The 25,277-nt window shown below is 33.3% G+C and overlaps 1 protein-coding gene across 9 annotated transcripts in view; it reads right to left on the minus strand.

Annotated features, from left to right (window-relative positions):
• DMD (dystrophin) overlaps positions 1 to 25,277 on the minus strand; it is a 2,668,835-nt gene that overhangs the window by 1,314,234 nt on the left and 1,329,324 nt on the right. For 6 of the 9 annotated variants that reach the window (XM_060407875.1, XM_060407874.1, XM_060407871.1 and 3 more), the window contains 7 exons: positions 24,032 to 24,211; positions 23,611 to 23,739; positions 21,781 to 21,951; positions 7,647 to 7,769; positions 4,973 to 5,110; positions 2,093 to 2,245; positions 1,050 to 1,232 (listed from right to left, as the gene is read on the minus strand). In XM_060407875.1, the coding sequence (XP_060263858.1) occupies positions 1,050 to 1,232; positions 2,093 to 2,245; positions 4,973 to 5,110; positions 7,647 to 7,769; positions 21,781 to 21,951; positions 23,611 to 23,739; positions 24,032 to 24,211 (1,077 nt within the window). The remainder of the gene's footprint in view (positions 1 to 1,049; positions 1,233 to 2,092; positions 2,246 to 4,972; positions 5,111 to 7,646; positions 7,770 to 21,780; positions 21,952 to 23,610; positions 23,740 to 24,031; positions 24,212 to 25,277) is intronic. The other 3 variants (XM_060407877.1, XM_060407876.1, XM_060407873.1) reach the window with 1 other exon arrangement.

Raw genomic sequence — 25,277 nt, forward strand, 5'->3', positions numbered from 1 at the left:
AAGACATATTCACTCATCCCATATTAAATGGAATCAACAATATCAAAGAAGAAATACCCAAGTAAGTCTCATCTAGGAGTTGAAATAAATGAAACTGTCATCAGCTAGGTCAAAGAGGGTTGAATACCTGTCGGTTTCATGTAAGTTAACCTAACGTAATTATAAAGCCTCATTTTGCAGACTTTCACACCCTGGTTTTGCGAGGAGCACTGCATTTGCATAATAACAGAGTGGTGATCATTTCACTTCACTTTACAATCTCTCAGAATAGGAACAAAAATGTATCTGCTAGAAAATCCCTATGGTTTATACTCTATTACAAAAACAGTTCTAAAAAGATCAAGCTTATGATTGTGACTTGCATTTTTAAAGACAGAATCATAAAATTTCCATACAGTTGTTTGAAAGAGAACAGTGGTTTCTTTACCTCTTGGCCTATGATATTTCAGTACTAACAATATTTTATATTTTCAACCTGCTATTAATTATTAGCAATCTCACTAGGCATACAATCCTTCTATAAACTTTTTAACCCATCAAATAGATAAGCCAGGTATAAGGACTAAACTATAATGTGTAAGTCAATGAGATAAGAAGTCCGTGTGCAAGTTGATATAAGTTCTTTCACAAAAGATTTATTATTTACCATGTATACATTAAGAAAGTAAAATTAGCATGGGATGGTCTCAGGAAAGCAATACATATTTTTGGATTAGATGCTGAAATAAAGTAAATGTATGGTAAATTGACAAATTCACACTGCTAATGTTATGAAAAAATGATGTGGCAAAAGAAATTAAGATGTATCTCTCATTTTTGATAAGGGCACTCTTTCCTATGCTCTATTAATAGATTACATTTTTAATCTGAAAAACTAACCACTAGAGTTAGGGAAGCCCAAAGGTAGGGGAAACTACCCACTTTAAGAATGCAGACTGGAACTTTGAAATTGCACCCAGATTTTTTTTTTTTTTTTTTTTTTGGTTAGTAGGCCTCTGTTATTAGAGTAGTAGTTGCAAACACACATAGGTTTGCCAGTAACAACTCACAATTTGTGCAAAGTTGAGTCTTCGAAACTGAGCAAATTTGCTCTCAATTTCCCGCCAGCGCTTGCTGAGCTGGATCTGAGTTGACTCCACTGCCATTGCTGCCCCATCCTCAGACAAGCCCTCAGCTTGCCTATGCACTGCATTCAGCTCCTCTTTCTTCTTCTGCAACTCACGATCAATTTCCTATTGAGCAAAACCAATACAGGGCCCAGGGCAGTTAGCTAACCACATGAATCAACCTATCCCAGCACATACCTGTCCCAGAAATTTCACAGGCTGTCGTCATTTTATTTTCACTTTTCATAATTTACAAGTATGGAAGCCAACACTGTCATCTTCACCCAAGGACCCAAATATTATTTCAGTTTTTCTTTGAATGCTCAGTTTTAGATACTCTAATTGAGAAAATATTGAAATTGATCTAACAGATTTCTTTCTTGTCAATTCCTCTAGTGTTTTGGGGGTTGACCCAAACTGAAGTGATTGCTCATTATCAATAGGGACCATCCAGATAGAATATAATGCAGTGGGTAATCGAATAAGTAATTTATTGCCTTTTTAAAGTTCTGAGGAACTCAACAGAGAACGAAGCAAAATAAAAAGTGTAAAATAACAGAAAAAAACATCTTCAGACAATATGCAACAGATAAATCTATAGAGATTTGACACTGATGTGAGAAGATGCTCTGATGAAATGAATGTGCTAACATGAGATAGAAGTCGTCCATATACCGATAAGTCATTTGTTCATCTGGAACAAAGATACACAGAGTCAATTACAATTTTACCAGGAAACATATAACATTTCTTAATTCATTTCACAATGTCTAAGAATAAAACATTTTATTCATTCAACATTATGTCAATTGAAAAACAATACAATACATTTACTAAAACAAAACAAAATACAGAGAAACACCTCGGGGAGAACACTAATAGAAGAAACAAGAACATCAACATTTAAAACATGATCCATACAGGTTAAGTTCAATAAATTAAAATGTAGCAACAAATCTGAGATTGACATTCTAAAACAACATTACCTTTATTTTCCTTTCATCTCTGGGTTCAGGTAGGCTGGCTAATTTTTTTTCAATGTCATCCAAGCATTTCAGGAGATCATCAGCCTGCCTCTTGTACTGATACCACTGGTGAGAAATTTCTAGAGCCTTTTTTCTTCTTTGAGACCTCAAATCCTGTTCATGGTGCAGATATTATTAAAATATCAATATATAAGCATATTATACTTCTGGCTGTAGTCATTTAAAAATAATTTGGTTCCCTCACCTTCTTGTTCAGGTTCAGTTAAATTCACATTTAAATGCTACCCATACAAGCAGATTATTAAATTATGTAGTCACGTGACAGAACCCATTACACGAAGCTAAGAAAACTGAACAATCCACTTTCAGTATTTTTTCTTAGTATGCTCAAACTTTTTTAGAAATCTTTTCATATTTGATTAACTCTTAATGAATCAAATGAATTACTGTGTACAGTTTGTGAAATTGTTCAATATGTGAACTCAACTGAGGTAACTACATACTTGCACAAACTTGCTGAGTTTGCATTTGAATTTTAAAATAGGTAAAAATTCTAAAATTTCTATCTTCAGCACTAGGTTCAAAATTTTGAGTTTATATAGCCAAGTAGTTTACATTTGTAATTTTAGAAATGTCTGCAAAAAAAGGTTCATAGGACATGAATATTTTGTGATTAGAAACATAGAGTGTTCTTAGTTATCACAGAAATTGCTTCAAGCTATATATATATGTTCAAGTGCGAAAAGTGTACGCCTGTGAGTATGCATGAAAATGACAATTTAAATATCATAAAAATTATTTTCCTTTTTGACTTGTATGGCAAACTTGCTCATTGGCATCAAACCCAAATGCAAAATGATAAAATTTAGAAAAGGAAAAGTGCACAGGTTTCAATCAACCTGATGAGACAAATAAGGGTGACTACTTTAATGAATCACAAAAGGGGAAAATTAATCATCTTACTCCTTACAAGATCATCCAATGTCTTCCCTGATCAACAGAATTTGTTGTAATGCTATTCTACAAGGGAATATATTTTACATGTTTTATAAGGGAACATAAGAGCTCAGGATACAGTTTCCATTTCTTCAGAGTAGTAGCAATTAGGGTTTCATGTATAGATATAACTGGAGCAAAAGAAAAGAGTGAATATCAAAGAACTGCTGAAATAGTCACTGCTTTGGAAAGTTTCACCTTCTTTGAAATATTTCATAAGGACTAGACTTGAACACTTGGCAGATTAATAACTACTGAATTTAGTATATTGGTGTGGCAAGTGTTGATTTTCATTAATTGCTTTTAACATATATCTGAGAAAAATGATTTTGATTTCATTCTGCATTTTGTTTAAAATTGGGGATGTAAAATTTTCTACAGTTTACATTTTCAGTTGAATTTCTAAACCTCCTATGGAAGTAATAAATGCCTGGGATGAGCCAGATGGAATGCTGCTTTTTTCAAAGGTACCAAGATACAGCCACGTGAAAGAGAGTTGAGCCATGCCTTACTGGTGACGCAACTTACATCTTCGCCAAGAGAAAGGGCTTGTGGTCACCAAATCTGAAATTATTTTTATTTCCTAAGCACAAGGTGGTGTGTAATGTGTAAAGATATTAAGAGATATTATAGATATTTCTTTACAGGTATGCCAGATAACCATTAAACACTGCTGTTCAGTAGGACACATATCATCATACGACCAGTGTAGATGTTTCTAAAAGCTTGGTCACAGTTGGAAGCATGTGAATTACACAGCTTTCTGATTTTCTGAGCACATTATGGCTTGCTCTTGTACTCCCTCAGGGAAGAGGCCTTTTCTATTTCCTATATTTATCAGCAGTTACCTTCAGAACACCTGCTGGCCAATTAGACTTTCCTTGTGGATTCCTTGCAGGCACAATATTGTGTAATTACATTCTCAGCAGTGTTTATTTGGTTGTCTGACTATATGGGAAAAGGTTTTATACTCTTATTTGCATATAGAAAGCAGAGTCTATTCACCTATAAGGTGGATCCACCTACGTGGCTACACAGCTCTAAAAGAGTGATTTACAATGAAAAACTCAGCAATTAACAGTATTAGAAAATCAGCCATGCATGCAAATAGTGAATATTGAAAAGCACATTAAAAAATAAAAGGTTATTTCACAGAATCTTTCACATGTCCCATCTCTTCTCAAGAACTTTCTAGATATTATATAAACACCAATATTCTATTCTGTCTTTCCTGTGCAATTCCAGATGAGACACATGGGTACTTGAAGCTCTATACTAATGCTGGTTAAAATGAGAGCACCGGTTCTTTCTCATGGACATTAAGATTATTTTAGAGGACTCCTATATAAATGAAATTAGACTTCTAAATGTTTAGTTAGTTGCAAAGAGTAACTCTCTTAAAGGCAAAATGAAGTTAACTGAAAAAAAAAATGAACTATTAAACAAATGTTAGGTTACCCCAAAAAGTGAACCTACTCTGAATTAAATCAAGAAAATATCAAGAGCAGAAAACCTCAAAAATATACAAATTGGTTACGCTGACAGTTAAACAGGTTTTTCAAGACACATGTCAAAATAACTTACAAAATAGGTTGTATTACAAAATTAAATATATGAACAAATGAATGATGCATTTAATATCTTTTGATTACTACTCAGAAAAATGTGTCTAAGTAAATACCTTGAAATTTTTAAGCAGCACATCTTTCAAAATCAAAGACAGCACTCAAAATTGTTAAAACACAGACACTGAACAGAAAAAAAAATATGTATTTCTGGTGACTAAGATTCTTAAGCAAATTTTATTTATGAACAATAGATTTTACCCTGTACATGAAAAAAAAAAAACACAGGCAAGGTATATTATAATTTTAGCTCTAATACCTTGAGAGCATTATGTTTTGTCTGTAACAGCTGCTGTTTTATCTTTATTTCCTCTCGCTTTCTCTCATCTGTGATTCTTTGTTGTAAGTTGTCTCCTCTTTGCAACAATTCTTTTACAGTACCCTCATTGTCTTCACTCTGATTAAAAACAACAAGTACAGTCTTCATTTTGGTTTAAAAAAAGCTGTACATCTTTAACAGAGATAATAAAACATGTTATTAAAACACATACAAAAACTCCAATTTAAAACTTTCAGGGAATGCTATCCTAAGATACTGCACTCAGAGTTTCTTTTTTAATATGCTATACTTTAACTTTTAAAAGAAGTTTCCTCCTGTCTATTTCAAAAGGACACATCTGATTAGAGTTGTATGTAGAAAGATGGGGGAGCAATTTACTACATCATTTCAGACAAGTGAATTGTTATGAAAGCATTCTTTGGCCTTTGATTTTTAATGCATTTCTAGAAATTAAAACAAAAAAAAAAACTTTGGAGAAGAAAACAAAACTTGTTACATATAATGTTATTTCACAGAGGAATATAGATGTGGCTCTGTGAATGTGAGACTGTAAAATTTTAAATTTTAACACACACTCCTAAGTGAAAATACACTGTTTTAAGTGTACACTGATTTCTATATAATAAGTTCTGTTTTACATAAACTAGCTTCCCTGGTGGCTCAGATGGTAAAACGTCTGTCTGCAATGCGGGAGACCTGGTTTCAATCCCTGAGTCGGGAAGATCCCCTGGAGAAGGAAATGGCATCCCACTCCAGTACTCTTGCCTGGAAAATCCCATGGATGTAGGAGCCTGGTAGGCTACAGTCCGTGGGGTCGCAAAGACGACTGAGCAACTTTCTTTCTTTTTTTTTACTTAAACTAAATGATTTGGAGCTTTAGGAAAAAAAAAAAACATGCTCAACTGCTGTCAAATATTGCAGATAATTTCTAAAAATATGTCACATATGCATTATTTTTAAATAAATACAATTAATATTAAATATGGATTAGAAAAATGACTTTAAATATTTTTAATATGCAGTTTGGTCTTTAGACTCTAAGAAAATTATTTTTATTTTATTTATTTTGAAATAGAATTATTTAAACAGTGTTGGTCCAATAGAGTAGCATATGTAACCATTGGATGTTTCACTTCTATTTCCTATCTTTTCTTTCAATGCAATATATATATACTTTCTATCAAGAAGGTTTGCTTTTTAATAGTACCCAAGATACTCTGATGAATTAAGAGAAGCAGACAATTTTTAAATGCGACATGTTTGTGTTTATAATCATCCATGGCATTCAATGTTGCATACTTAAATCTCTAATGCATATGTTAACTTCTATACACAACTGAGAAACTATTCAATTTTTTTAAGGAAATGAGATTTTCATCTGAGATGTGCCAGTTATTTGTCTAATGAAATAGTGTAATAGACACTTATGTTTACAGTCTTTGAAAAACCTTCCTTTTAAGAATATGTCCTTAAAAATCTGAAACATTTCCTGGGGCTGAGGATAAAAATAATGAACAAACAAAACCCCTACTGCACTTCTTTCCCCACACCAGCTGAGAGCTAGAGGGCATAGTTGGTGAACAGCCCAAGAGGTAAGAAGCATTCTTTTCCAACTTGGTGCCCTCTGGTTTCTTCTTTGACATGAATAAGAGGTAGTTGTAGCTCGGTATCTTAGAAAAAGGTGTGTCTGGTCTTTCTTTCCATGAGCTGAATTGGCAAGATCATCAAACCCATACACAGGGAGTACTGAGTTAGGCAGCTCCAGGAAATCAGACATGATACCAACGAGAACTGAGGTTGGTAAAACTGGTTCTCCTATTGCTTCATGTGCCTATTATTTACAACTTATAATTTACCTTCTGATATCATTTTCAAGCACTGTCTGAGAAGTCTCTAGCACTGATACATGTCTGAGAAATCTCTAGCATGACATATGTAAAGGTTAATAATGCCATATAGGTGATGGTTGTGGAGAGGGGAAAGGAGAGGAGTGAAGAGGAGTAAGGAGAAAGAATAAGTCAGTGAAAAGGAATGTGAGGCAGAAACATTCAAGCCAGAGAGAAACATAAAAGACATGTTGAAATGAGTCTGGGAATAACCCACATGGTTATATTTCTTTTTTCCCATGAAATAAGCAGCATGAATTTACACATATTTTAGATATATACTATAATACTTGTTAAACTTTTTTGTAAAACTACATTGTGTTAAGTTTTAATAAACAATGTTTATATCATGTATAATTGTCCCTTATCCAAAATAAATGTTATATTACCAAAAATAGGACTGAAGCAAAATATCAGCCCTCTCTGATGGCTGTGCCTTATTATTATTATTATTATTAAGTTTCTAATTCATTTTCTGATTTGACTTTTTTTTTCCATCCATTACATTTTGTCCTTTGAGTATGGACAAAACATTGTTGAGTGATTTATTAGAATCTGTAAGTACTCCTGTATGCCCATATCATAGTAATTTGGCATTCAAAACAGTTCAATAACAATACTTTGCATTTGTAATAAATCATTAGAATCACAAAATGTACAAGGTATGCTCTGAGAATTTAGTTGGAGACTTGAATTATCTAATTTCCTTTGAAATATTTATTCATTTCATTCCTAGTTCATTCACACTTTTATCACAACCAATTTACCATATCTTTATTGAAGTCTTCCTCTTTCAGATTCACCCCCTGCTGAATTTCAGCCTCCAGTGGTTCAAGCAATTTTTGTATATCTGAGTTAAACTGCTCCAATTCCTTCAAAGGAATGGAGGCCTAAAAAAAAAGATAGTGCTAATTTAAATCAAAATTACTTTTTATTAGAAATATAAGCCAAAAAATGCATTTGTTCAACTTCCTGTTGCTAAAATAATGACATGCATTATGTTTTCCTATTATATTTTATGAAAGTGTTGAAATACAACTGGGAAAGTACCTGAGGATACAAATAAAGACAAACATTTAACATCATCAGAGCTAAACATACATGCAGAATAATGCAATATTCCTCATTCTGATTTTTCAGCAAAAGTCAATTTCCATATACTTGGCTGGTCTAATTGTTAATATCCTAAAGTTGAATTTGATCTTATTTTAAATATTTTGATATAAATATCATTTGGGTAAATATCTCATCAGAAATTGCCTCATTCATCTAATAACAGTAACAGCAGTTAGAAATGCAGAATTGTTTCCTTACCCTCAGAAAAAATACATAGCAATCTGCTTAGATATTTTAAATGACATTTTTAACATGGCAGAATTGACAGGCATGCTCCCATAAGACAATGTCATGCTTGTCTTAGGAATGCTTTATTTGGTAGCACACATACACACAACAACAAAAAAACAAAATTGAAAAAACTGAACTCTTAATATCTCAAATGAAACATTTGAATATATGTTTTCCAACTTCATAAACATCACATTTCCTTTGATTTTGAAATTCATAATTACCATAGTCTCAAAAATCTTTTTAACCCCTTGTTTTTCTAAAGAAACCACAGTGAAAATCAAATATATATTCAAAAGAATAGGCACAAATTAAAGTTCAGTTAATGATATAAATGTTTATTCTATTCATCTGTACCTCTGTATTTAATTCTTTTGCATTAAAATACTAGAAAATATTTTATATCTGACAGCTTTGGAAAACTCACATGTGACAAATAAAAATCTTATTTTCTTTAGAGCTAAACATTTTCCACTTGAAAAAAAAATTTAGGAAAGATCCAGTGTCTTATGCCAGTATGACATATTCATCAAGTTGTTCCCCTCTCCCCCTGTCACCCTTCCCCAACAGATTCCTAGGCTTAGTCTTACTCTTTATTATACAGTATCTCCTAGAGGACAATATGGGAATGTGTTCAAGGAAAAAAGACTATCTAAAGGTATTTAGTTACTAATGAAAAAGTGAACCACTGAATGTTATTCACAAGAAAAAATTCTCACAGGAAACATGAATAAACACTTATCTTCTAGGTACTTGTATATATGCCAGAGAGGACTTATGGAGTTTTTCTAAAGAGCCTTTAGTATTTTCAATACTAGTTTTTAAATCCTAATAAATATCTGAAATATAATAATATGTTCTAGAATCAGCACAGATTGTAAGTATTATAAATAGGTTTTTGAATGGTGTTCCAATCTCTATTATTAACATACTTCTATACTTTAAAATCATATATTATATTATATATTATAAAGATGAAGAATAATAGCCTTTATTATAACTACACAGTATTAATTTGATGGTGTCTATGTTATTGAGTTGTTCACATTTCCTAAGATTTAGTAAGAGTAACTGCATTGTTGCACATATATATATATATATGATTTTGTGAATGTATGAAGATAAATGATACCTAAAATAACTTTATAAGTACTTGCATATCAATAACATGGGTCCATTATCTATAATGGATAATCTGATTTAGTCCTACACGTGCTTCCTCTCTAGTTCATCCTTTCTCCATATAGTCATATATAATAGTTTCAAAGGCTCAGAACTTGGGCATTCATAACTCAATACTCCTTCTCCAACAGCACTATCTTTTAAAACTTAAATATAACTTTCATAATATCTGTCATTTATCTTTAGCTGTGACCTCACTTTTCAATTCCAATCTAGATTCTTCCATAGCCAGCTGATTACTCACTTGAAGTTTAACATGTGTAGAAATGAGCTTATTATCTTGCCCAGAACTGCTCAGAACATTAACTTCCCTAGTTCTGTAAATATGTCATTTTTTTCAGTCATCCAAGTCTAAAACATGAGGCAGGCTATTTTCTAACACACCACTCTATTGTCTAATAAATACCAAATACTTGTCAATTCACTTACCATGAATCACTCGCTTTCTTTTCTGAGATACCACCTCTCCTAGTTCTCACACAAGACCTATGGCAAAAACCTCCTTACAGATGTACAATGCTTCCCATCTCACCAGTTCTATACTGTAATCAGGTAATCAGATCAATATGCTCCAAAACCACAGCTTTCATTATGTTATTTCTCTGCTCAAGAAGTATAAGTCAAATAAAGTCCAAACTCCAGCATGATAGTCAAAGCTTCCCCTAATCTTGTCCCAAGGACCTTTCTAACCTTATTTAAATGTCCCATATACGCTCTTTCTTACAGGTCTATTGGTGAATTCCTAGTATCTCTCCCCCAAGGATTAGAATGTTTTTCACCTTCTGCTGCTGCTGCTGCTAAGTCACTTCAGTCGTGTCCGACTCTGTGCGACCTCATAGATGGCAGCCCACCAGGCTCTGCCGTCCATGGGATTCTCCAGGCAAGAGTATTGGAGTGGGGTGCCATTGCCTTCTCCATTCACCTTCTGGTGAAAAGCCTAAAATTCCTGCAAGAGAATGGCTAGTTTGGACTTGAGCTCCAACACTGAGCAGTTGAGAGATTTGGGGCAAGTTATCTCCTCTTTGAGGTTTTGTTTCTTTATGTGTAACATGAGGATAAGAAGAATAGCTACCTCATAGAGCTTTTATGAGGATCAAATATGTTAGAATGGTGTTTGGTATATAACAAAGGCTCAATAGATATTGGCTCTTACTGTTTCCCCTCAAATTTGTACCCATCCATTGGCTCGAGTCAATATCTTCCTCTTTTGAAAACGTCCAGTTTATGAAGGATAAAATAAACACTTGTTGACATGGCATTTTTATTTTAACAACTTATTTAACAAAATCATGGAATTCTAAAGGTAAACATGGAAAAATTGACACTCCAGTTTGGTAAAGTCATATTATTCTTAATAACAAAACTTAATCAATCTGCATCAATATAGTGGGATCAAGGAGGATGACAAAAGGCTTTCCACCAGTTCTGCCCTGTGCAGCATTTTCATCCGGAATTATTTGAAGATCAACAAGTATGTAAAAAAACACATGATGAGAGGGATGAGCTCCACAAACATCCCATAAAGATGAGTAATTTGTCTGTCTTGTTCAACCTAGAGTCATTTCTGGTACATAGAAGGCACTCATAAATGAAATTTTCCTGAAAAACTAAGTGAATGCATGACTAATCATAGAATAGTGGAAGAAAAATTTGAAGGAGCTCTTGAATGACCTGGAATTGTAAGTAACACAATTTCCATTGTATAAAATTGAAGAGACTGGAGTAGCCAGCACTTCATGCGTGGATGTATACTAATTGCTGGCTAAATGCTAGCAGCAACATGACACCACTCGGTACAAAAATAATATAAGTAGATACAAATAGATTTTCGGAAACACTAGTACTTAGTTATGAATTATTCAAGCAAGATAATGTAAACTTAGATTTCATTAGTAGTATGTGTAGAGTCTAGATTTCCTGATCAAAGATTACCATGGATTTGTTTCTTAAAAATCTATTACATGGATTAGAGATTTTAATTATTCTGTGTGGTTCCAAAGTGAACAACTAGAATCAATTGGTAGAAATTACTTGGAGCTTGAATTTTAGTTTAATATAGAAACAACTAATTAGTGCTGCAATTTTTTTTCTGTCTTTTTAAAGCACTCATTTTAAAGTAGTGAGTGTCTCACTGCTAAAGTATATAAACAGAAGCAGGATAATGATGTATAGCTTCCCTGGTGGCTCAGCTGGTAAAGAATCTGCCTGCAATGCGGGAGACCTAGGTTCAATCCCTGGGTTGGGAAGATCCCCTGGAGAAGGGAATGGCTATCCACTCCAGTGCTAGATGTATTAGAGTATATGTTAGAAATAAGATACTTTTCACATGAATAATCCTCTAAAATTTTATCTATTTAAAGTAAATTCTCTCCTCGGATCTTTGTTTACTAGAGGTATGCAGCAATATAGAAGTGTTAATCAAGTCATATATTTAAATTTCAATGTTCTAGTTGCCATACTAAAAGGTGAAAAGCGTCAGATGGATTTAGTATTTACCCAATATATCTAAAATACTATTTAACTTATAATCATTATAAAATTAATAAGGTATTTTACTTTCATTATTTCATGTGAAGAATTGAAAACCCACAGGGTATTTTACACTTCCAGCACAACTTAATTTGGAGTAGCCACATTTCAAGTATTCAATAACCATATGGTAGCCACGTTAGCCACAGTACAGATCAACAGCAACTATTATGACTATGACATTGAGAAGAACCAAATGTTCATTATTAGTATGAAATATCCCACAGAAGTAATGTTTTCTAATAGTTAAAATGCTGATGTTTATTTAGTAGATTTTAGTGGATTTAGGTAATTTTTATAATGTCCATCTCATTTACCTGTATTCAGACATGTTTTGTATGGGGATTTTCAGGAAGCCCTCTGGAGATAGGAACATTTATGTGAATAGGTTTGAGAGGTTTTATTAGGAGTTTCTATTCCTCGTGTGTAATCCTAGATTGTGTTGCAGTATGTATTTACATACTAGAATATAATAGTATTTAACATTCAAGGGTTTATATTTTGTCTCCCCAGTAGATTTTTAACTCCCAAAGTTGGGAATACATCTTATATCATTCTGTATTTTCCATAGCAAAAGGAACTCATTTTTTAAACATAAAATGTGCTTGCTTTATAAATGACTAATTTTAGAACATCCAATAGATCAAATTATTCAGTAACTAATTTTATAACCAAAATAACCATACCTACTAAACTCAGTTATTTAAGCTATGCTATTGGCAGGATAAGACCAGCCATTTGACATCCATATAATTAATATTTTTCAAGAAGTTGGGAAAATTTAATTGCTTTTCCTTAAGAGTTCACTGGTTCACCATTAGGTCATGACTTCTCTGACCAATAAAAGTTTTACATGTTATTCTTTGGTCTTTGTTGGCTTTGTAATTTGTAATTCTTATGGGATTTTATAAAATAAATGAGGATAAGCAAAGAATCATAAATAATAGCTCATCGGTGAGTCATCAAAGTTTAAGTCATATAAAGTGTGCCTGCCTCTTTGATTCAGTATTATGACATTATTTGAATAAACTGAAATCAATGGTAGATAAATCATCTTAATTTAAGCATACATTAATTCTACTGACTTTATAGAAAGTATATGACCAAAGAAGAACTAGAATCACAATTAAATCATACTTCTGACAGCGCACACAAGATAAGCTTTAGAATACACAGAGGATAATAATAAAAAGTTATAATATCTCAGCAGAAAGTACAAACCAGACATAGGTTTTGTACAATTTAATTTTTACTTACCTTTTCATCTTAAGAGCTTTAGCATGACTGTGTAGTCATACAAAATACAAATAAAGTAAAACATAGGGTAGTTTAATAATCAAACAGATAGATCAACGGACACAAAAGAAAGAAGAGACAGAGAAACTGAGAAAGACAACACTTTGTTTTCCTTGATTTTTAATGTGGCTTCAGATTGCTTAACAGCTATCAACTGTGCTTTGCTGTATGACTTAAGATTAATGAAATTTAAGGCTTTGTTAAAGTTTTAGCATTAATGGTGCTTTATATAACAAGTTAACAAACAACAACAGACTGAAAAAAGCAAAATCAATTACAAATTGATTCATTGTAAATTGGAAGCATTCAAAATTACTCAGATACATTTTATCATTTTTAATTGTAAGCTTTCTTTTGATTAAATATTACTTCTAACGTGCATAGGTACACTAACATAATAAAAACTATGTTTACAAAGAGAGCAAAGGAAACATTTGTTAATATGGACTATATAATCTTAGTAATCATGATATATGGCCACTACATTCAAATTATACTGAAACCTGAATTAAAAATGAATATTTCAAATGCTATAGATTGGCTTAAAATTGCTTCAAATCAGTCTCCTCTTTCCATTCTACAGCTTTGAAAATTTATTAATCAATACAGTATTGGTATAGATTTAAAATTAAATAATAATTTATAGAAATCAAAATGGATAAAGTTTCATGGATCAGTAACATCCTATGATACAGAAAAGACACAGTGCTGATATGATATAAAGAGTTATTTCAAATTTAATATCTGGAAAGGAAAGAAAACTTACAAAGGGAAATAAGTGTACTGAAAGATCTATCTAAAACAAAGGTAATCAGATAAAGTAGTTTGTAGATTTATTCATTGATTTATTTTAAATTCATAAGAGATATATCTAAGGAACATAGACATAATATTTTAAAGATAAAACAAACTGATTTGGAAAACTGACATTTCATTGGCTGCATTCTTTAATATTAGATCAGGTACTGGCTTATCTTTGATGCTGTAAGAATAAAAATGTGAAATTGTGGTAACTTTCCAAATTTGTAAAGCTAATTAAGAGACATTACATAGTATATCTGTTGGTTTTGAATTGGTAAGATTAATGTTATTGTCACACCTTTTAGAACTGGATATAAAATACACTAATTCGTTAAGACATGTTGGTGGTTCAATAATCACCACACTTTCTACTTTTTATTGAGAATAACTTGAAATACTTTTCTATCTCATGATTATATGAGTTTAGTAGTAGCAAGTGAAAGAGCAGAAGAAAGGACTTAACTCTAAAATATAACGGAAGACTGATGAATTAAAAATATTACACTTGGAAAACCTTCTTTTTCTTATTTCTTTCTTCCTTTTTCCATTCCTTTATTCATCTCCCATTTCTGGTTTTTGTTTAATTATAAGTATTTTTAATAGAAAGAAGTACCACAATTATTGTTTTAAGGGAGACTAGACATTTTTAGCAGCAGACATTTTTATATTCAAGCATAATAGACCAACAAAAAATTATCTGATGATACAAGAGATAAGAACATATGCTGAGAGTCAGCATGTTGGAGTGGACAAAGTAATGAATTAGGATCTATGTTTTCTAACCAGGCTATCTAACGGAGAAATAGGGCAACTCACTGGCTCTCTCACAACCCCCTCTGAAAGTTTTGGTCCAAGGAATAATTACTTTTACATCTGTTGACTGATTGGAGGAATCATTTGCCTTTTTTAAAGTATCATGATAAGAAATCACTAAATCACTTTAATCATTTTAAATGTCATGCTAATAAGACCCAGTTAGTTCTAACAAATGACCCTGCTCACCAAACTCAATTAACAACTACTTTGAAAACACTGTAAATGATCACAAAAGGAATGTGTTATCCAAGTTCCAATAGAACTAATTTTGTTACAGGGATCGGATATTACAATTGTGCAAAAAATGTTGTTAATATAGAAATTCTGTTGGTAGGCTAACAACTTGCTCATTTCAGTGAAATAAAATTAGCAGGTAGAGTAATACAAAGTCTGGGTATCAATTTATTATTGAGGATTTTGGCTGTGATTATTACATATGTAGTGCTTTAAAATTATGTGATGGCTATATATATTTATCTAAGTTTTCATTTATGCCTTTTAAAATAATATCTTTGTAGAAAATTTTACTAAAAACATATTTGTACAATAAGAATACCTGTACCAATTAACAGACAGTGTTCTCTTTTGTCAGAGAAGGTGTTGAATTAGAAATAAGCTACAAAGGGGAAAAAGATAAATGTATTTGTATTGATAAAGCTGATTATTGAAAACTGACTTTCAGTTAAAATTCCCAAATCCATTGAATCTTAGATTTCCTAGGTCACATTCATAAGATGGATTACTTATTTCCCACTGATGTTTCGGAAGGTCACAATATCTAAGATATCCTTAAATTATTTATACTTTTCACATATTAAGCTACTATTTAAGATAAAATTAGATGCAACCATGTGTTTTTCCTGATATAGTCTACATTAAATGAAAAACTCACTGGCTCTCTTACAGCCATGTATATTAATAAACATATACAAATATACAAAAGTCTCTGATGCAAAGAATGATTACTTTTACACCTGCTAACACTGATTGCATTGGACTGATTGGAGATCAAAATCTTGACACTTTATAATATTACAGCAATAATATTATGAGTATTTGCATATGTGATAGAAGATCATTCAAATCTCATGTTGTAATTACACACACACACACACACACACACACACACACACACACACACACTGCTACATGGATTTCAAAAGCAATTTTAAGACCCATATGGAAATGAAGGAACATATTGTATATAATACCTAAGGGCACATAATACCTAATGACTCATTGGAAAAGACCCTGATGCTGGGAAAGATTAAAGGTAGGAGGAGAAGGGGACAACAGAGGATGAGATGATTGGATGGCATCACCAACTCTATGGACATGAGTTTGAGTAAGCTCCAGGTGTTGGTGATGGACAGGGAAGCCTGGCGTGCTGTAGTCCATGGGGTCGCAAAGAGTTGGACATGACTGAGTGACTGAACTGAACTTAATGGCACATAAATCTATTTTAATAAAGAATGAATACATGAGAAAACAAGTTCACCTTTCTTTTGTTTAGTACCAATCACACAGTCAATACGTAACATTTTAGCTCCACAAAAATGTGAAATATTTCTAAATCTCTAGAAGAAACCACAATCTATGGAAATTATGTGTATAAGTTTCATAATATTTTCCTACAAAGTAATGCAATTGCTATATTAGTAGGACATAACTAAAATGTTTATTCAATATGCTTTTAAAACTAAGTATTACAGTGTGACAAATATATCTTGATGTAAATTTTTTCTGTCTCAGAGACAGCCTTTCACACTCAGTATTCACTCCTAACTCAGTTTTCATTTCATCCTCTTCTTGGCCTTCATATATAGTGATTTACCTCTAGGCTAGTTCTCAGCCTAGCTTCTAGACCAGTGGTTCTCAGATATGGTTCTTAGATTATTAGCATCAATAACATCTGAAAACCTGTTGGCCATGGAAATGATCAGCCCTCACCCAAGGCCTACTAAATCTTAGTCTTCAGGCAAGAGGGATAATGGGTACACAAACTTTAGAAAGTCACTTCTATAGACGGTCACTTCCTTTCCATTCCCCAAATACCTCTTTACTTCAGTTTCTCACTGTTTCTCACGTAGACAACTGTGATGGATCCCTAATTGGTTTCCCTACTTCCTGTCATTATTCGGTTGAATTTTCTTCACAACTCCTGCAGGGGTAATCTTTCAACAGGGCATGAAAAACAAACAAAAATCAAGAATTCCTCAATGCATACTGAATTAAGCATACATCATTAGTCTGGTTGTTATGACCTCTGCCCAAACTATGTCTCATCATCCTTTCCATTCTTATCATCCACACCAAGTTTCATACTCCATGCTCTATTCCATAAGTAAACTGAACGTACTCTTCACTGAACATACTATATGCTCCTGAGGTTTTGTCATAGATTTATCACAATTGTTACCTCTTCTAGGTTGCTGGAGTGGCTGCTAAATCCACTCAGCATATACTCTTTGTCAGCCCAGTATCCATGAATATATCTCACTCCACCATTAAACAGTCAGCTCCTTGAATCCATCACATCTTACTTAACCATTTAGGTACCACAGTACCAAACTTCATGACCTGAAAGTGCATGATTGGCAAGAGCTCATTCATATTTGTCCTTTTTTCTAACACCTCCTTTATTAATTTTTTTTTAAGATCTACCTCAAATATCTTCTTTCTCAAATTGTTGACTGTCCTCTCCAACGCCATTTTTCAGATGATGGAGACAGGTAGAGCTTCCAAGTACAACAAGATTAAGGAGTCTGTTTACTTGTGCCTTCCTATTACCCATTCCAAGCTTTTTTCTCCTGTCACTTTATTTTGCTGATAGGATTCCCTGCAACCACCAGCATGCTATGCTACCATGTTCTGAGGGTTTAAATCAAAAAGAGTTAAGTCATGGTGTCTTTCTCCTATGATTCCATCAACTTTAGCCAGGGTTCTGACATTATGGCTGATTTATTTTTAAACTCTGACCCTCCCCATCAAAACTGCCATCTTCTCAAATTGATTTTATACATACTAGGAGAGATTAAGCATTCTCAAGCCATAAGATACTACTGATTAACCTAAATGAGATGAGAAGAGATAGCATTTCATTTACTTTATGGACCCTATTTGGGACAATTAGAACTTTTCAGTTCTTAAATTGGTTCCTTTGATAATCTGTAAGGCTGGCCTTTGCAATGGAAATCGCAGAGGCACAGGTTCTTGGCCTCTGCCCATTCCAGCAGAGACCAGAGACAGGTATCAGTTATTCCTCCATTTTCCTCCACTTTTTTGGCTCAGATGGCAAAGCGTCTGTCTACAATGCGGGAGACCCGGGTTCGAGCCCTGGGTTGGGAAGATCCACTGGAGAAGGAAATGGCAATCCACTCCAGTACTATTGCCTGGAAAATCCCATGGACAGAGGAGCCTGGTAGGCTACAGTCTATGGGGTCGCAAAGAGTCGGACACGACTGAGTAACTTCACTTCTTTTTCTCATCAATTATCATTTCAACTCTCAAAATTCAGCCATTAAGTCTAATATAGATAATGATATAAATTATTATTGATATGAATTGTTTTGACCACTTTACATGATTTATAATATTTTTTTAGATTTTTTCAATATATCCTTTTACATATCAGATCGTTTGATCCTCACCACAGTCTTGAGCTTAAGATAATATTGGCATAACCTTACTACTTTTCTGGATAGAAATGAGGTTCTATGAGGTGAAGGATCAAATCCAAGATCACACTCCAAGTATTCTGGCTTGGAGTTAAGAACTTTTCCTCTCACCACAGTGTTTCTCACTGATACAATTAAAATTACTGCTGCTGAGAACTGCAGCTGATGGACAAGTTCTCAGCCAATCTAAACCGAGGAACCCAATATACATCACTTTTTAGACTTTGGAATTTCTTGACATGGATAGTCCTCACAGGACACAAAGTCTTCACCAAATAGTGAATCCAGACATTTTCAATGAGTTCTCACAGTAAATTTCTGCTTTACTCAATTGCCCTTTCTTTTTTTTTTTTTAATTTTTTTTCAATTGCCCTTTCTAGTTGACCTTTAAAAGGATTCTGAAATTAGTTCTTAAACTGAGTTCTCCCCATATTCACTCCCAATTGATTTCTGCTTATTTTATCATAGTAAAATTTCTCCCAAGTTTTTCTCCTAAGGGAAAACTACCCATATACTCAACCTTAAGAAGGCCATTCTCCACACAAGTCTTACCTTCCAGAAGCCCTACTCAAATAGGAACTGGACTTTGAGATCAAATGCTATTCCCAAGAAATCCAGCATCACACATACAAGTCATTACCTGTCTCACTGCACCAACAAAGTTTAGAATTATCAGGGACTATTACTACTAATCAGTCTTAAATTTGACTAATCCAACCCAGAAATTTTATATTGTGTTCTAAGCACATAACTTATACCCTTGAACCTCATCGTAGGAAGAAGAAAGATAAAAGAGCAGAGATTCCACCATCCAGTAATTCTGCCATTATCCATTTTATATACTCAGTTCTATATAGTAATTCCTTTGAGGGGGGATAGTTTTCCTTTCAAAAACTACTTATCTAGTTCAACCCCCATATCTTATAAACACTGAAACGGAATTACAGAGAGGTTGCATGTTCTGCCTAATGCTGACAAAGTTCAGAAGCCCATCTCCTATGTCTACTGTTCTTCCTATTACCCTATACGATTGATGAGACCACCTCATTATTACCTGAAAATCTCCATGAAGATGTACTAGTGTTAAGCATATGATATGACTGCAATAAGTAGTTAAACCTGTGTTTGTAGACATGTATTTTTAAGCAAGTATCTTTAACATTCTTGTATATCCCCATATTTACAAGCACAATGGAAACTCAGTACCATTAGATGATACAATGAAAAAATAAGAAAAATATCACATATGTTCTAATGCCATATTTTTTGTCTCGTCATGATGACAAAGCTTAATTATCTCTTCAAAGACCCCAAGGGGAGTCACTGTTGCATCCAGTCATCTCTATCAATTTAGAGTAAAAGGAGTACTTTGAAAGGTAAAAATGACTGTCATCAATTAATATATAGTTGAAAATATTGATTTAAAATCTCATATGCTTTTATTCAGTATGAGTAATAAAAGAAACACATCAAGTGACTCACCTGACACATGATATCTGGAAGTATACTGACACATTCTTACAGAAAGTAGAACAATTCAGAAACTTCTGTTGGTCATGCTATGTTAATTTCTATGGCACAGGCTGACTTCTACTTATTATTCAATACCTACAAATCACAATCTTGTGACATAATTTATCTCAATCTAACGGCTGAAAAAAAAATCAAGAAAATAATACCCTGTCTGCCCTTAAATATTCTCTAGCTCAGTGATTTATTTAAAAAGTATGATGGGAAGAATACAAAACTTAGTAATGAAACATTAGCATTAATCTTTCAGATGACTGAAATAACTGTTGATATCTCCAAAAGTAATAACAACTGTCTATTTAAACTGCAGAGTAAATTCTTATCCAAAAAACAAACAAACAAACAAACTACAAACTGAAAGTAAAATTTTAGAGCCTGTCAGGTGTTTTTCAGGTGAGAACCACTACTTGAAACAATATATAAATGAGCAGAACTAATTAAGTTAATTAGTTAATTACAAAGAAAAAGAAATGAATTAAGGTAAGTGAATACCTTTTTGCTTTGGGTAGGAGAGTTTTTAAGAGTAATTATGTTTCACATGCAATAAAGTATTTAAATTTGATATCATATTTCCATATATTTTAGGAATTCCTTTATATGTGCTATTATATATAACAGTGATACATTTAATGCCTTAGAAGATGTAAATCATGCTATTACTGAGTATCTATAATTATCAAAACTATTTTTCAAACATATTCTAACTTGCAGGAATCAAAACTTACCTGACATATCACATCCCAGTTACTCACAAATGCTGTAATAATGTTATTCTCATTTAAGATTATTTCTAACAATTATCTGTATATATAAACACATGTATTTCATTTACATACATTTTTGTATTTAAAAGCATATCATATATATTGAAAACTGTGTCAAACCACATTTTATAAATTTGGGAGATAATACCTTACATTTTGACACTCCCCCAAAGAGCTGGAATTCAAGAATACTGAGTTTATATATTTTTGCAAGCTACCTATAGTATTTTTGCCCTCATTATATGTTATACAAATATAAAGGGTTCTCATGCAAATGTTCCATATACCCTGGTTCTTCATTAAATAGAGTAAGTATAAATAGACATATAAAATTACAAAAATGAGGATATATAAGCTTTGCAATTATCTGTCTTCATGGCTTGCATGTCATTATAATCTGATGGATTTTATCACAGTAAGAATCGGCAACTAGCAAGAGCAAGTTAAAATACCCACGTATACACACATGTGCCCAACCAGTAAAGATGTACAAAAACCCTAGATCATGCAAGAGACATACAAGGCCTCAGTTTGGCTATTTCTTCCATATTGTACACAAGCAATATTATATTTGGCAAAATATGTCAGTAGTGCTGTCTTTAGATGTATGTCTTTTGTGCTTTTTGTTGTTGCCCTGCAGCATGCTATTTGTTATTGTACTGTAAGCTACCCCTGAAAGTACATACGTAAACCAGTACATACGTAAACCAGTTCTAGAAGAGCTGTGCCAGGAAAAACAAAATGACAGAGAGAGAGGGACACAGGGGCTAGGGAGGAAGAAAGGGAGACAGATTGATCTCCCATGAGATTCAGTGGTAAAATTTCTTTAAATACATTTTGGCCTTCATTTTTCTTTTGAAAACTTTGCTGTGAGGGTGGCCTGCCCCCTTCAGAGTACTGCGCAACCTTCGCAAGAGACCATTTAGCACTAGTTTCCACCTTGGAGCAGATCTTCCTACCTTTCCAGTCTTAATTCTGTGAGAAATGGCTGCAAATCGATGGTTGAGCTCTGAGATTTTGGGCTCTATTACTTTCCTGCAGTGGTCGCCGCGGTTTGCCATCAAGTTTGCTGCTTGGTCACGCGTGGAGTCCACCTTTGGGCGTATGTCATTCAGTTCAGCCTTTAAACGCTATATTCCATGAGCAAGAGACAGGGCTTGAAGTTAGTAATTAAATGGAGGTTGAATGAGACCGAAAGAGCGAGAAAGCAAAAGAGAGGGGGGCGGGGAGAGAGAGAACTAGAGAGACAGAGAAGGAAAAAGAACACATGCAGAGAAAACCAAGGCAGGAAAAAGCCAACTTCCATAAAACAGGGATAAAGTGAAAATGTGTGTGAGTTCAGGAAAATAGGTCACTGTCCTTGCTTCAGTTTGATCTAAGTTTATTTAAAGCATTTCCTTAGTCTGAAGAAGGACAAGGGATGTTTTCCTGATTTTTCTGTTGCCAGCAACAATTGTTGTGTCTTATATTTAGTCGTAACTTTCCTCAATTTCAAAGCTGTGAAACAACTTTAACACATGCTCAGGAAGAAAGGGAGCTGAAGAACAATCTTCTGTTCCTTCCCAGGACTTATGAATTCCCTTTTGCTTTATCGTATCGATTGTCACCGGAAAAAATGGATTTCCTAACAGATAGGGATTCTATGTCACAGACAGAGTGACTGAGGAAAGCTGAGCCTGACCGAGGGGGTTGGAGAGGCTATGAGTGAAATAACTCAGTTCCTATTTTTCCAAAGACCCTGAAGGAATTTCTCTGTAAGGTGACATCCTTTAGCTACACATCCGGGGAGAAGGAAGAACACAAGAAGGTACAGACAATAGAGCAAGTATGTTTGGGGCACAGCCTGCAATACATTTATAGTTTTTCATGACAAATGAATTGCAATCTGTAGAAAATATTGATTTCATAAAAAAATGAACAAATCAATTGTATAGACAGAGGCTACAGTGTTTGAGGATTCTTTAAATAGTAACCCACTAATCAAATAAAATTATTAAAAATTTCAACAAAACAGAGGAAGGCATTGTTTAATTTATGAGGTTTGTTCAAATGTAATTCTTCCTACTTAATTGGAAAAGATGCCATCAAATAAATATAATATACATTAATATGATGTATTTGCGTATTATAACTCTCATATCTTTTTACAGGAACCTTTTTATTTTTTTTAAAGTAAAGGCTAAGTTGCCACTAAGAAAGACAGCTTAGGATGTCCTAATAGTTGGTTTCGACACAGAAAGAGAGAACACAAAGCCATGTCTACTTTACATGTAGTTAAGAATGAAAAGTTCAGTTTTACATAAGCTCAGTATTGTTACTAAGATTTAGACTTTGTCTAGGCAAAATGTATACAGATTGGACGTCTGGTGTTTATTCAGATGGGCTGTGAATGATGCAATGAAACTAATCTTTGTGTTAGGCACAAGCATATAGAACTAATACTAAAATTGGCATGATTTGCTATAAAACACCAAAATAAATCCAAGAATTCTCTTCTTATCAGGTTTTAAAGTTGTGTATAATTAGCTGACAGATCAATATGGACAGATATCCAGATCACAGAGCTCTTTTAAGTCATGAACTCTCATTTAAATTAAAGAAGTAGGGAGGGAAGGAAAGAAAGTATTAAGGGAAAAAGAAGAAAGGGAAGGAAGAAGGGAGAGGGAAAGGAAGAGAGGAAGATATTTTTCACTTTTAATAAGAAGTCCCTGGTAACTATTAGGACAAAGATGATTAATATAACTGTTGTGTAGTGTGAACATTACTAATTGTAAGAGTTTATTTGCTACCTTTAGCATGTCTTCTTTTTGCTGTGGTTTCTTTTTCTCAGATTCATCCAGAAGTGTATCAGCCTGAATGATCCACTTTGTGATATGATCCACATTCTGGTCAAAGGTTTCCATGTGTTTCTGGTATTCCTTAATTTTACAGAGACAAACCATGACACAGTATTAAGCAGAAAGTATTTTTAAGTATTTGTCCTACTTTGCACAATTCTAAAATACAAAAATGTAGTAGCATTCAAATTACTTTTAGTTGCAATCTCCATACAGAATATAAGCATGGAAAACTATAATGTAGATATTGAAAAAGAACCAACATTTACATGGAGTTGAGGGTTTTGTGAACATAAAGACTATTATTGAAAGTTTATATAATGTCTCTCTCATGACGGAGAAGGGTTGAAAATCTTTCATCCTCTTCTCTTACCAACAAAAGGTTCAGCCACTCTTCTGCTCGAGAAGTGACGGCTATCCAGTTACTATTCAAAAGACTCAGTTTATCTTCGACCAAGGTCTCCTTCTTGCCCAAAACCGTTTTCAAGGCCTCTCCTAGCTCTGTAATGCTCTTTAGGTGAACCTTCTGTTTCTCAGTCTCTTTCTGAGTAGCCTGTAAAAAGAACAGCATTTGAGCCTCACATAATATATTATAGCCTTAAGATTTAATGCTTTTGAAATGACTATGCATCTAGTTACTATGGTAAGATTTTTCAAGGGTTTAAACTTTCAACCATATCTTTGGGAATAATGAAAATCATATCCTATATATTGCAGTTCTTTACCGAGTATATATGGATATGTATTTACACATAAACATGATTGATGTCATATTTATTTATGATTTTATACACTTAATAATAAGCATACATACTATCAATCTAAACATATTTATGTTTACTTAATTTGTATATGTATGGATAAATGTAGATCTTGGAAAACCCATCCACCAATAAGCAACTGCTTTTAGAAAATTCAGCAATTTTTGCTCTCCTGAATTGCTATAACAGAAGTTTGTAGATCTTTAGTTCCACAAACCTGTTTGGCATCTGGCAAAACTTAAATATCCCGTCTCATAATAATGTTTTTAAAAGCATAAAATTATATATGCTTGATTTTAAATTAAAATAATTATACTATAATAAAATATAGAAAACATTTTTTAAATTTGTGAGGTGGCAATAAATGTTTTCTTTCCTAACGTGTAACTATAATGATCTAGCAACAGACATTTAGGATAATTTCAAAGTAGTGATGAGCACAACTGGTGTTTTGAACTATACTGAATGACTAGAATGTCATATAAAATTATCTTTCATAAATTTATCTGTGACTGGTGGCAAATTCACAGGAACTACTGATATCACTAGGGTTTGTTGCTCACACACATAACTGAAAAAAAATGCTTAATTTCAGTTAGAAGTAAAGAGATACTATTAAAGTCCCTTAAGAGAGCACCAACACTTCCTATGACTTGATTTTCAAACCCCCAAACAAGCACATTCAGTATTGGAAATTATGTAGAGAGTTGATGGGAAATTGATCCTAGTACAAACGTTTACTGTCAGCTCTATCTACAGCCCTTTTTTGTGATGTGTCACGGTGAACCACATGACCTCCTTGCATTGCTCGGCCTCTACTCTCACCCCTCCCCCACCCACTCCCCAATCTCTCCCTTA

Source organism: Ovis aries, chromosome X (genome assembly GCF_016772045.2).
Source record: "Ovis aries strain OAR_USU_Benz2616 breed Rambouillet chromosome X, ARS-UI_Ramb_v3.0, whole genome shotgun sequence".
NCBI lineage: Eukaryota > Metazoa > Chordata > Mammalia > Artiodactyla > Bovidae > Ovis > Ovis aries.